We start from the raw sequence: 14,081 nt of genomic DNA on the forward strand, positions 1-14,081 counted from the left end.
TCCTTTACCTTCAGTGTGAATGGAAAACAGTTGATTGGAAAGTAGGAAGTGTAAACCTTGCAAAACTATCGTGATGGCTAACGCTTCGTCTTTAACACAAAGTTCAGCTCCCATGTGAATGAGCCCTTAGTCCAATTGAAATGAAAGAGACTTAGATTGCAATCCTAACCCACTTACCAGAGTACGCCACACTGAATTTTATTGGACTTACTTCTGAGAAATTAGGATTGCAGCTTTAGTTCGGAAATCAATAGGAAGGCAAAGGCAGCTATAGTGGATGGGCAGAAGGTAGGATACTCCTTTGCAGGACACACCCCTGCTGACATCAGACATGTAGGACTACCTCAGTAGGACAGGCAAATGTTTCAATTGTACACATCTGGGATTCACTGCACATTGAGTAAGGCCACAGTTCTCACATTGGAGTGAAGCTGGTTTGGGAAAAACAACATCAAAACACAGTATATTGGAAGAAACTACAAAAATACTGTGGGCTTGGATAAATTAGTGTGCACACAGATACAAAAAGCCAAAGTATACAGTAATGCATACACAGCATGGATTTGAAAATGCTCACATGAGAGAGGGGTTTATCTGACTTGCTTTCTGCAAGAAAGCAAGATTGGCTTTGGTAGTCCTCTATAGATCTGATGGGGTACGGATCTATTACTCCTATGAACCTCCATCTTATGTTCAGCCTGCATTTATGAAACCTTGTATCAGAATTGGTATCCATCTCCAGCAACCTTCATTTGAAGGAGTAGACTCAAAGTACATGCTGGGATGCCTGAATCCTTGTGCCACTAAAGAAGGTGGAATGTATATAACATTATTTAAGAGGTCTTCCTGAACCCCACCAGTACTTCTTCACAATTTCCAAGCTAAAAACCATCTCTCTTGCTACATAGTAGCGGGGATGTTAATTTTTTTCTATATCTCGAAGCTGTTCAAGCAACATGATAACCTTGCAGGCTGCCTAGCTGGGATGAGATGGGTTTTGGAAGCCACCATTTTGTAGTGGCTCAATTCCTTTCAGAATAACAGGTTCCAGACGGTGGTACTGAGAGACTGCTACAATGGCCTTTGGCGCCAATGCTTTTCAGTGTCAACATGAGACTGAGCGTAAAGTCTTCCAGAGATTTGGGCTAGGACTATGTTGGTATACAGACAGCACCTAGCTCTTACATCCACTGTCTGATTCTGGAGATATTGCATTGGAGTTCTAGAAGGGGAGAAGGTGAACATCCTGAAGCATGAAACCTAGAAAAGATAGAGGTACAGTTGGTGCGGGTAAGTGGGCCTATTCTGGATGGAGTTGCACTCCCTTGAAGCAGCACAAATGGGAGCAATGATCAGGGTGCCTACCATCAGCTTCATTTTAACCTTTTCAGAGGAAACCAGACCTACCTCAGTAATTCATGTTCCAAATCTGATTACTGTAAAAACGTCTATGTGGGGCTGCCCTTGAAAACAGCCTGAAAGCTTCAAATATTTGGAATGCGACTGCCAGGCAGTTGGCTGGAGCCAAATGATTGGCTTATATAACAGCTTAAGTGGCTACTAACTTGTTTCAAAAGCTCAATTCAAGGTTTTTTTTTGTTTTTTAAAACCTTTAAAGTAAAGCCCAGCCTGGGACTAGAGCGTTTCAACTATTGAAGTTCCCTATGAGACCCTGCCTGACAACTTTGCTGTACCTCAGAGACCCTTCTTTGCATCTCACAGCCACTGGAGGAATGGCAAGTGGGCACTATTATTATTGTTTACATTTATTACTCGCCCTTGGCCCTCAGGTCAAGTTACAACCATGTTAAAATACATTAATAAAAGCAGTTAAAACGCAACCTAAAAACAGTTTTAGCCTCCCCTAAAAACCTAATGTAGAGAAAGTCTTTTTGGCTATGACAACCAAAATCTGAAACGAAGGGTATGCCTGGCCCATTGCTTCTGCCTTTCAGACAGGCAGCAGTAGTTTCATTTTAATGAGCTTTTGAATATTTTTAATCTAGTTGCAAACTGTTTTAGGATCATTTCCCTTATTTTCTCATTGTTGATTGTTTTATTGTTTGTAAGCTGCCTTGATTATATTTTATATAGAAAGTTGGGGTAGAAATGTCAGAATGACAATGAGTGAAAATAAATCCCCCCAATTATTTCTGGTGAGGACATCTTTATCAGTATTCTTGGAATTCTGAAACATTTAAGCAGCTCTATTTAAAAGGGAAAGCACAAAGATTCAAGCATTTCACAAATGCTACCAAGAACAAGGCAATCAATCCCAGGGGGAAAAGGAGGCAGGCGGCTTCACTGATGGGCTTTTATGGTGAAATCAAATACCACTTAAAAAAAAGTGGTGGGGCTACATTAAGTCTCAGGATAAGAAGAACCATACTGAGAGGGAAGCCTATTAATCACCTATGGGGAGTTTGTTGGAGTTGCTTGCAATTCTATTTCCTAGCTAAAGCGAGAAATCGAAAGCAAGGAGGGGTAGACGTTAGGGAGAAGCTTGTGCCTTTAGAGGTGTGTGAGAGACATCTGCTACCAATATTTGAGGAGGATGAGGTGCAGCTTACACTACATCGGAAGACTGATGTTACACTTTTAAATGATGAATCACATGCATTACTGTCATTCTTATTACCATGTCTACAAGTCCCAGAAGACAGACAACGTCATGCAGAAAACTTTAATCGTTAGTGATTTTTACAGCATAAAAATACAACTTTGAAATAATTATAAATTTAACAAGTATCCTGTTTTAAGATGCATCTCTTTAAGCAACTTTTGGGGAAAAAATGTTCTTAACTTGCCAGTGAAGTACTGGGTTTGAATGTAACCAAACCTTTGGCAGACCAAAATGTGGTTGGGAAGATTTACCAAGTAGCACAGCAATTCTTTTTGATTAGTCAGACCTGTGGATTAACCAAGTAAGATAGGAGGTGAAATAGCAGTAATCGCCACTCTGTTATGGATAGTGCTATTTTAGATGAACAACCGAAGCGAGAGTGCTGGGTATAGTTTCAACAACCAAAGACAACATAGGATATCTCATATACTTAGTTTAGTAGTCATTTCCTATTCCCTCAGAAACCTGGGAATTGTAGTTCTGTGAGGGGCCTAATCTTCTAACAGAATTTCCAGCACTCTTATTAAACCTCCCAGGATGCTCTGGGGAAATCAGGTAAGTTAAACTGGCATAAAATGTTAAATACGCATTGTACATATGTCCACAGACAATTTAACTGTTCATTATATACTATCTTTGACCTCCTCTCCCCCAATATCTTAATCCCAACCAAAGTCTAAAGATGTTGTATCTCACACTTTAAAGTCAGCACACTTACATACGTCAGCATGGCTCTAAACGCATCTATTCTTGGTATTCTGTTATGATGCTACAGGTCTACAGTTTCAGACTGTGAGCTGAATGTTTTAATTTTATTCAATACACACACATTTTGTCACATGCTTTATTTTCAGATATGATAATATCAGTGGTAGAGTTCTCATGACATCCTTAACAAGGGATTGTTAGATAAAGGGCCACTACACATTTATCCATTCCTCCTTTTCCCCCTTCACAACAATGCTGAAAAGACACTCACCATTTTAGATTTTCTAGTTCTTGTGGTAAGTCACAGCCAATGTAAACTCCATTTGTTAAACTGTATTCCAAGAGAGCGCTAAAGCAGGTATCCTGACAAAATGAAAAAATTGTAACAACTTTACAATTTATTAATATCAATTTTAACAAATGTAACGGATGGTGCATCAACTTAAAATCTTACGGTGTTTGAAACCAGCATGCCTAAAGAGGAATGTGTTTTAGAACATTCTTAGCAGCTGACTTTCACATGAAACACAGGATGGCATTTATTAGCTGGACAGCACCAAGCATATTCTACCTCAGTCTTGCATTTAACTACTTGCCTGGTAGCCATAGACAACCAGGAATCCCATGCAGAGGAGTAAGAAGGCTGGTCGAGTAACAATGGATCTCTTTTTCTGGATAGTTATTTTTAATCAGTTTGTGTTATTTTACACAATTGCCACTAAAGTGAGATGTTTGAAGAGTCCATGATGGTTCCTTTTTGGGCTGATGTAACATACAATACTTTTAGTCAGATTTATATTTTAATTAAGATTTCTATTAATGCATCTTTAAGCTAGCTACTAGTTATTAAAAGAATGTGAAACACTCCCAAGATTAAAAACCATCATTATCCTGTTGCATGTCTGTTCACAAATTTGGGGGTTTTTTTTGGCTCCAGTCAAAAACTTCCTGTGGCATTTCATGCTATTTGTCATTCAACACGGCCATGACTAAGCTATCCGCATATTAAATGTCACTACCCTTCTCAGTCCCTTATTGGTTAATGTTTCCTTAAGTAGAAAAGCTGGGATAGATAAACAGATGTGAATATGGTCCAAATGAAAAGCAATTGCATATAACATTTACAGTGACATTTATACTACAGATGGACACAGGCAACTTGCTATCCCTCTGTGAAATTAACATTTTTAATAGAAGCAAACATGAATTTAACATTTTGCATCACACATAGTGAACAAGTAAACCTTACTTTGGCAAGCACATGAGGATTTCCCACTATAATGTGCAATGCCTTGGGTCTGGTAATTGCCACATTGAAGCGCTTTGAATTGGTAAGGAAACCTAAAGAGTGTTTTTCATCACCAAATGAAGTTTCATTTGATCGAACCTGGAAAGAAGAAGCAACGTTAAATCCCACAAAGGGTAAGACTACTGGAGTTAATTCTATGGAAATGTGAGTGTATATATAACACATAATATTTTCTCAGTAACACACACAGATACACACACACACAGAGTATATAGTAGCTTTACTGCAACGTCTTGTGTTCCAAGCCTGTTGGCCCTCAGATGATGTTGCACCACCACGGTTCTGTGTCTGTGCACCATCAAAGACTGCTGTGATTGGTTGGAGCAGTTTTATTCCACAAAATTTAAATACTGCTTGATTGTAAAAAAACTATAAGCGGTTTACAAGAAACAAAACAATTATTAACAAAATTGAAAACAAGGAATTAAAAATATTTTAAAATAAAGAGATTGAAACACATTAACATCTGTGTGTCTGGATAGACTTGCCTATACAGAAATGTTTTAAGCAAGTGCCAAAAAGAATACAGTGAAGGCACATGCATGATGTCAATAGGCAAGAAGTTCGAAAGTGTAATTGCAAGAACTCCCAAGAAGAAGTTCAAATGTCTACAGTGCCTCATTCCATATACTACTGCAGAGGATCTGGGATGCAAGGGCCCATAATAAAAACAGGAATCCAAGGTTCAGCGCTAGCAAAGTGGGTAAGGGGAGCTACAGCAACAGTTTTTGTGGATCTGCACCCTAAAGTGTCAAACGCAGAACAGTGTTTCCCAAATCCTAGTATAAGCAATTTTAAAAAAGGGATGGCTCAAAAGAAATTTGATACCTAGTCAGGAGGTATATCTTAAAAAGAAAAAATCCAAAAACCAGAAATTATACAGTAAAACAAATCTCAAAGTTGAGCCACTGCACAAATGAGCAGAGTATAGGAAATATAACATGGCTGCCAGTTTTTAATAAGACAGAGTGCAATCCTATCCACTCTCCAAGTTGATGGTGCAGTCTCCTCTGCTCTTAGCCCATAGGTGGGAAGATGCCATCCCCTACCAGCAGAAAGCCCTCAAACTGGAGCTGGTGTAGAAAAATAAAAAACCCACTCCCCCACCTTCTACCCTGGCCTGTGTGAGCTGTCAGGGCTTCAGACGCAATTGTGGATTCACCACTCTCCAGCTGGGGTTTGGATTGCTCTGACCAGTTGCAATCCTATGCACACTTTCTTGGGAGTAAGCTTCACTGAACACAGTGGGACATTTCTTAGTAAACCTGCAGAGGATTGCATTGTCTGTCAAGATGCCTATATAACCTCTTTACTAGTCATTAAGAGTTATGCCACCTATTTTGGCATCTTTCTGTTTCCATTTGCAGCTCTTAAGTATGTAACCAGCACTTTGCTGCTAAAACACACACACAAATGGAGCCTCACAACCTACTGTTGATATGATGATCACTAGGAATTCTTGTCCTTGGAACTCCTCTACAGAGCCAACTTTGATATCCATTAGATCCACATTGCGTAAGAGAATTCTGATTTTTTCAACCTAAAATAGGGACAGTAGGGCAATTACTTTTTAGTTACAGTATTCTATTTTACACAACTGGCATTAAGCATAAGAAGATTTGATAAAAAGATTCAATTGTTGAAACTGAAAATATTTCAGTGGGTAGGATCAAAGGTACTTCATTCTCTCTCTCCCAGCCCTCTTTTCCCTTCCTCAGCTGGTTAAATCTTCCCTCCCCTGCAATTCCCACAAAGATTGACCCAATGCTGCTATAAAGCCTTTTCCTTAGTGTAATAGCAGCACATGGGGAGGGGGGTATTCCAACCAGAATCATGGGAGGGAAGGTTTTAAAAACGTTTGTCTCCCTTGCTCCCCAGTCAGCTGAGCAGCACGGGTAGAAATGGTGCAAAGGGGTCTGGACTGCAGAAAAGAAGTTAAATCTTTATCTGGACCCCTCCCTCTCTTTTCTGCTGCTCTGCTGATCAGTGGATGGGGGTATATTGTGGGTCATGTAAGATTAGGCAGTGGGTGAAAAGCAGCCTGGGGGGCACATATTGCACACTTCTAAACAAGAGACAGAAAGGCAGGAATGTCTATGGAGATCATGCATACTGGCTGGATAATGTGTATATTGCCCAGAGAATGCAGTTAAGACATGCACATTCCCCAAGACCTACTGGAGATTATGTATATACTGACCAAGAAATATGCAGAGTTCTCTCTTTATGGAAGGATTAGATGCACATCCTCCATGGTGCCTGGTCAATGTGCATGAGGGCAAACATATTAACCACTCAGCTTACATCTCCCTTAATATATACACAAAATTCCCCCTCATTTTAATGTGAATCTACGAAATTTGCACTTTCTCAAATATGTGAACTGAAACACTGCTAGCCTTTGAAATTCACACTTCCTTGAATTTTGCAATGCAGTCCTCCAACTGCATAATGTGAGCAAAACTTTGTATCTTGGGAGAAAGTGTGCATAAAAATGCATAGAGAAAACTAAACAGATGCTTATCAGGGGAAACTGCTTACAGAAATGTGCATATTAGGCAAAATTCCATACAAAAATGGGTATATTAGGATAAATGTGCACTAGAAGTCTAATGAATTTTCTTAACGACTTGGTGGGTTTTTTTGGGGGGGAGGGAATTGCAATCTGATGTGGAAAAATGATAAACAAAGAAATCAAAATGTGTCCATCCCTAGTGTACTCTCAGTGTTTTGAAAACATTAGAGCAACTAATTGAGTTTTTTCCCTTGAGAAGTGGTGTTTATCACGTGGTTCACATAGTGAACTGGGGAAATGTCATAACAACTTCAGCTAATTAGTTAACAGCATTATAAAAAATGGAACCTTCTAACTTTTTTTTTAAAGTTCTGAAAGCCATCCCACCAATACAGCTTTTAAAACTCTTTGGGATAGCTTACAAAAAACTGTAACATCAAACCCACATCCTGAAAACATTCAACATACCAAAATGAAAGAACAGCATCAGCACAACAGAACTCCATAGCTTGAGGCCATACCTGCTTTTGGTAAGGTGTAATCACTCCAATATCCATCTGTGACACTGTATGGTTGATGCTTTTAGCAAGAAGGCAACAATAACGCATGACCTGGACTGCTTCTGTAGGATTGAACCAAGAAGGATTGTATCCTTCGCGTGTTTCAGTCCCCTGCACAGGTAAGGTAGGAGAAAAAAACCATGAACAGCAATACATTTCATTTTTTATTTTATTTAAAAATGTATAGCCTGCCTTATCCTCATAATAGTAGTATTAAAGTCACTAATAATATCAAAATAGTTATTGCCAAACAATATATTTACAAGAAAAAGCATGCTCCAGAAGGCATGCCTTTGCAGGGCTGGCCCTACCATTAGGCAATCTGAGGTAACTGCCCCAGGTAGCAATTACTTGGGATGATATACTTGCAGCTCTGCCGGGCCCTCCACCTCCTCCTTTCCTTCCTTGATCTATGAAGGGCCAAGGCTTTTCCTTAGAGCAAAGCCCTCTGGGTACGGTAGCTAGAAAACTGCCCACACTGCTACCATGGTTTGCTGCAGTGGCTAAATATGAAGCTTAAAAATGGTGGTGGTGGTGGGGAAGAGACATTTATGGGAAGTTCATTAGGAAAAACTATGGGAAATTGCTGTAACTTTAAACCTTTTCCTCCCTAAATCGGCAGGTAGTCTTATGGCTTTACCTAGAATCCTTTGCTATGTGGAAGGACCTTGGCCCTTCATAGAGTGAGGCCAGGAGGGAAGTGATGGAAGGCCTTGCTAGTGCTAAAGTAACAGCAAAAGGGAAAAGAAGTAGCCAGGGGAGGGGCAGGAGGGTTCTGCCACCATGAAGAGGAGGCTCAGGTGGTGCAATCTCTTGCGCTGGCCCTGTCTTTGCCATCCTGCAGAAATTCAATAGTGATTGCCAGGCCTCTCTAAAATGCCTGTTCTATAACAGAGACAATTACCACCAAGAAGGCCTTAAACTTTACCACTGTAGCTAAGGTCTCCTTGGATGATCTTAATGGATGTGGGGTCACATACAGGAGACAGCCCTTAAAATACTTTGGCCTCAAGCTATGTGGGCTAAGGCTAGCACTCTGAATTGTGTTCAGAAACGAAATGGTAATAAGTGAAGCTCTTTGAGAACAGATGTTCTCTGCAACCATCCTCCATTGATATTCAGACCAACTGCAGTTTCCAAACCATTTTAGGGGCAGCTTAATAAATTTAATGACATAGCTGCGATGCATCAGCATTTTCTATCTTCCCCCCTGCAATGTCAAAGGAGTGCTCTTGAAACAACAGGTTATAATTTAAACAACTTCCCCTTATCTAGGGGAAAAAAGGGAGGGCTTGGCATATCAGTACTCATCTCCAACACTAATCAGCTGAGTCACCAGTTTCACGCTGGTAAATGAATATTGTCCAGCAGGCTACCACTACCACTGTCCATGCGGCAACTTCTTCAGAAAAGGTGGAAGGCTACACTTCCATATCTGGCTTTTATAATGTTTGTAAGGCATCTAGAACCAAGAGGTGAATGGCACTTTATTTCCCTACTGTTGCTAATTTAAGCTAGTGTTCTGAAATGGTCAAATGCTCACTGAGGTTTTCTAAAGCTGGACGAGCAAATTCCAAACACATAAGAAGCTGCCTTATATCACTGGTCCATCTAACCTTAATATCGCTGACTGACTGACAGTGACTCTCTAGGATTTCAGGCCGAGGCTTCTCCCGGCCCTACTTGATAGACTGAACCTGGGACCTTTTGCCTGCAAGGCAGTGCCCTACCACCCTTTCTTACAACGCTGAACACCCCAATACACATTTCCTGCCTCATTCAATTTACATCAAAAGTTTGTCTACATGACAAATATCCATTTGTACATTCTTATGCAGTTGAGATATGCAAACAAGTAGACTTTATCCAGAGTTATTTGGATGCAAATGTGTTTTACATACTCTCATTCCATGAAAAATGAGTGGAAAACCTTTCCTTGGCAACATCTCCCATCCCAACAAACAGTTCACCACTGAAGAATCAGCGCATACTTCTAGCTCCTTATGGTAAAAGAGTCTAGATGGCAACGTGAGCAGTGTAGCATGCGACCTGTAATTCTTCACAAGCTTTGTAATCTGCAAGCAAAAAACACTAAAATCCTTAACATGGAATTGTACTTTATTATTTTCTGAAGCAAACTGGTATGTGGGGCCAATTTTGCATTGCTGCTGAACTCTGAATGGCTTCGTGATGGGCTTCATTTGGAGGAATATCTGTAGTTTAGAGGTACAGATTCATTCTATTGGAGTTTTGCATATATATAGCTGCAGAGTGCAGACATGAAAAGTACGGTAAGATTGGAGATTGAAATAAAGAATCTTAAGGTTTATTACTCCTGGGAAATTAAGCCATTCTGAGTACAGACATACAAGTGGCTGTTATGGAGTCATGAGGTTAATACTAACACTAACTCCAAGTAAGGAAGGAAAGCCTGAGAAAAATAATTTACATATCAACCAGTAGTTACTAAAGAAGAAATCAGCAAGGGAAGAATAGGTTGCCTTTCTATCACTCCCCACTGGTTCAGGTTACTTGTCAGAAGTGTTAGTGCTCTAACTTTCAACAGGTTTAATTTGTTTAATGCTTGCCAACCTGTGTGCTGGTAAGACTGGAGCAGGAGTTATGCAGGCCACATTGTCTCCATGGAAAAGAACGGGCCACTGGCCTCACCTGAAGGGTGGTTTTCACAGGAAGCCTTCCATCACGTGGGTAATACTGCCATCTAGCGTCCAAAGGCAAGAATGCACTGAAGTCAAGACCCGAGGGAACCAGGCCCCTCCCACTCCAGTTCATTTGAGGGCAAGGTCTTGGAGCGGGTGGTCGCCGGCCAGCTCCAGGCGCTTTTGGATGAAACCGATTATCTGGATCCATTTCAATCCGGTTTTAGGTCTGGTTTTGGCACTGAAACAGCCTTGGTCGTCCTGTATGATGACCTTTGTTGGGAGAGGGACAGGGGGAGTGTGACTCTGTTGATTCTCCTTGATCTCTCAGCGGCGTTTGATACCATCGACGATGGTATCCTTCTGGGAGGCTCGCGGAGTTGGGGGCACTGCTTGGCAGTGGCTCTGCTCCTACTTGGCGGATCGTCGCCAGAAGGTAGTGCTTGGGGAACATTGCTCGACACCCTGGACTCTCCATTGTGGAGTCCCTCAGGGGTCGGTTCTGTCCCCCATGCTTTTCAACATCTACATGCAGCCTCTGGGTGCGGTCATCAGGAGTTTTGGAGTGCGTTGTCATCAGTACGCTGATGATACGCAGCTCTACTTCTCCTTTTCACCTTCTTCAGGTGAGGCTGTTGATGTGCTGAACCGTTGCTTGACCGCGATAATGGACTGGATGAGAGCTAATAAACTGAAACTCAATCCAGACAAGACCGAGACACTGTTGGTGAGCCCTTTACCTGCCCAGATGGTGGATGTTCATCCTGTTCTAGATGGGGTTACACTCCCCTTGAAGGAACAGGTTCGTAGTTTGGGGGTCCTTTTTGACCCTTCCTTGTCGCTTGAGGCTCAAGTGGCCTCGGTGGCACGGAATGCGTTTTACCATCTTCGCCTAGTAGCCCAACTACGCCCCTAACTGGACAGTGACGATCTCGCCTCAGTTGTTCACGCTCTGGTAACTTCTAGATTGGACTACTGTAATGCGCTCTACGTAGGGCTGCCCTTGAAGACTGTTCGGAAACTCCAGCTAGTGCAAAATGCGGCAGCCAGGTTGTTGACGAGGACCTATTGGTCTGCGCATATAACACCTGTCCTGGCCCGCTTGCACTGGCTACCCATCTGTTTCTGAGCTAGATTCAAGGTGCTGGTTTTGACCTATAAAGCCTTATACGGTGTGGGACTGCAATACCTTGTGGAACGCCTCTCCCGCTATGAACCTACCCGTTCACTTCGTTCAGTATCTAAGGCCCTCCTCCGGGTACCAACTCATCAGGAAGCCCGGAGGACTGTTGTTAGATCTAGGGCCTTTTCTGTGGTGGCCCCCGAACTCTGGAACAGCTTACCTGAGGAGATACGCCTGGCACCTACGGTACTTTCTTTTAGGCGCCAGGTTAAGACCTGGCTATACTCCCAGGCATTTTAATGTTTTTACGTTTAATTTTGTTAGTTAACTTCCTGCTATGTGTTATTGATTTTATTATATTATTGTATTTTAATCCAGTTTTGTACACCGCCCAGAGAGCTACTAGCTATGGGCGGTCTAGAAATGAAACAAAATAAATAAATAAATAAATAAAGTGAGATATCCAAGAAAACATAACGGCCAACTGGCCTCCCAGCAAGGAAAATACAAGAACTAATCACGCAGGAAACAAAACGCATAAACTTAACATGGTAAAGGGTCTTGACTTGATTCAGAAAGAAAAAACCTTGGTTAAAGGGGAATCAGCATCCATTAAGGTGGTAGACGACATCCCAGCATCCTTCAAGAGGGAGGGCCATGATGGAAGGCTTCCTGTGAAAACCACCCTTCAGGTGAGGCAAAGGGCCTGTTTTCGCCAGGTAGCCTTCCATCACGTGGGATGTACCAAAGTAGCCCCAATAGGGAGGGACTGCCCACTAAGTAGTCATGAGAAGAAACCTGTTGCAGAACACGCCTCCCAAAGGACGCATCAGCGGAGGCATAGCAGTCTATCTTATAACGCTTAATAAAGGAGTCCGGAATAGACCATACAGCCGCTATACAAATATCTGGAAGCGGTGCGTTGGTTGCGAAGGCAGCCGTAGTAGCGGCTGACCCGGTGGAATGCACCATTATAATAGCAGGCAGTGGAAGGGAAGGAGACTCATACATTAAGTAATACAAGCGCGCAACCAACAAGACAAAGCGGATTTAAAACCATATTCCCCAAGGTCCTAGGGTGAAAGGATACAAATAATGACTCAGTCTTATATCCTGGGTTTGAGACAGGTAGATCTTGAGAGTTCTCTGAACATCAAGCGAGTGCCAGGCCCTCTCAAGTGGATGGATGGGCTTCAGACAGAACAATGGAAGAACAATGTCCTGGTTACAGTGGAACCCTGAGCTGCCCTTGGGGCAGAAAGATGGATCTGGCGGAGAGGCAGTGACCTAAGAGGCTCAAGGAGGTCGGTGCAGGCTTAGCAGGCCCCTAGGCAGGCTCCAGAAAGGAAATGGTGATACATTGTCGAGGAAAGGAGGGCAGCTGCCTATACCGACCTTACGATCTTCAGATGCGAGCCGATTGAAGCACTTCGAAGGGTAACCAAAGCAAGTCTGGTGAAGCAAGATGTTAGCTGACAGTCCTATCTCCACAGATCTATGACCCTGTCAGGCTAGTTGCAACGTGGCTCGTGAAGTTGGAAGAGCTGTGGAAGCATATGGTCAAAGAAGGAGGACCATGGAGTTTGGTAGATGTAATTTGTTGACGGTCTTCTAAGCACTGGCATGGTATCAGCACACTTCTGTGATAGACCTGTGCATATGTGTTGGCTCTAGTGCCAGGATTTGTTATTAATAGGACAAGCCGATTGGAGAATCACAGTCGACGTGGCCAGAGCATAACGTTCTACAGTGACGAAACTCCACAGTGCTTTGTCCAGGAGGGAACCAAATAGGAGCCCGTCCAGTCAGGGAGACCCAAGGACCTCTCTGGACTCCGCCCTTGTGTCTAGGTACCAGTAAAAGTACCAGGGAAACCAGCAGGTCCGCTGTCAAACTGTTGAAACCAACAGAAGGAGATAAGACATTTCCGGATGTAGTTTCCAGCCCCCTGGGATCACTTGTAGCCCGCTCAGCCAATATGCAGTGACCTTCTGAGCCAAACTGAAGTAATCTCTTTTCAAGGGGAGCAGGTGCCTCTTGGTCCAATATAATGATTGCATGATAGCAAGGTCTCCACCTAAGGGAAAAGGAGCTCCAAAGCCCCTTTTCAAGCTTTTATGTAGTTTCATGCCGGAGTTGTCATGACTGAAAATTGCTCTTAGCTCCAAAGACACAAGATAAACACTGAAGGAGCGTTACTTGAACTACAATACTGACAACTGTAATAAAAAATGTTAAGTGTTATATTCAGTCAGGGAAGTACTGACAAAGGTACTGATGACGGCCAGGACTCAAGTGGACAATCCGTACTTACCAGGAGAATGGCACGTCAGGCCAGACATGACTGTGAAAGTAGCTGAAGCTTAAACTATGTGATCAATCTAGGGGGACATTACACAAATGGTTAAAAGACAGGGTCCAGGTGCTAAACATCGAAATGAGCCTAATAAAGCTACATGGAAGTTGAGGGCTGATATCACCTACGGACTTGCAGGAGACAAGGTCCCTAGGCACCCAGTTCATAGTGTTATTCTGCTAAACATCATTTGCCAAAGATAAATGCAACACGGTCAGTCTGAGGGG

General features: G+C 42.4%; 1 protein-coding gene across 2 annotated transcripts in view; it reads right to left on the reverse strand.

Annotated features, from left to right (window-relative positions):
- Positions 1-2,669: 2,669 nt before the first annotated feature.
- The window catches only part of MOV10L1 (Mov10 like RNA helicase 1), a 65,953-nt gene continuing 54,541 nt past the window's right edge, over positions 2,670-14,081 (reverse strand). For both annotated transcript variants that reach the window (XM_061640226.1, XM_061640225.1), the window contains 6 exons: positions 9,617-9,790; positions 7,677-7,826; positions 6,073-6,180; positions 4,581-4,718; positions 3,603-3,694; positions 2,670-2,909 (listed from right to left, as the gene is read on the reverse strand). In XM_061640226.1, the coding sequence (XP_061496210.1) occupies positions 2,900-2,909; positions 3,603-3,694; positions 4,581-4,718; positions 6,073-6,180; positions 7,677-7,826; positions 9,617-9,790 (672 nt within the window). In that variant the 3' untranslated portion in view covers positions 2,670-2,899. The remainder of the gene's footprint in view (positions 2,910-3,602; positions 3,695-4,580; positions 4,719-6,072; positions 6,181-7,676; positions 7,827-9,616; positions 9,791-14,081) is intronic.

Source organism: Rhineura floridana, chromosome 8, assembly GCF_030035675.1.
Source record: "Rhineura floridana isolate rRhiFlo1 chromosome 8, rRhiFlo1.hap2, whole genome shotgun sequence".
NCBI classification, from domain to species: domain Eukaryota; kingdom Metazoa; phylum Chordata; class Lepidosauria; order Squamata; family Rhineuridae; genus Rhineura; species Rhineura floridana.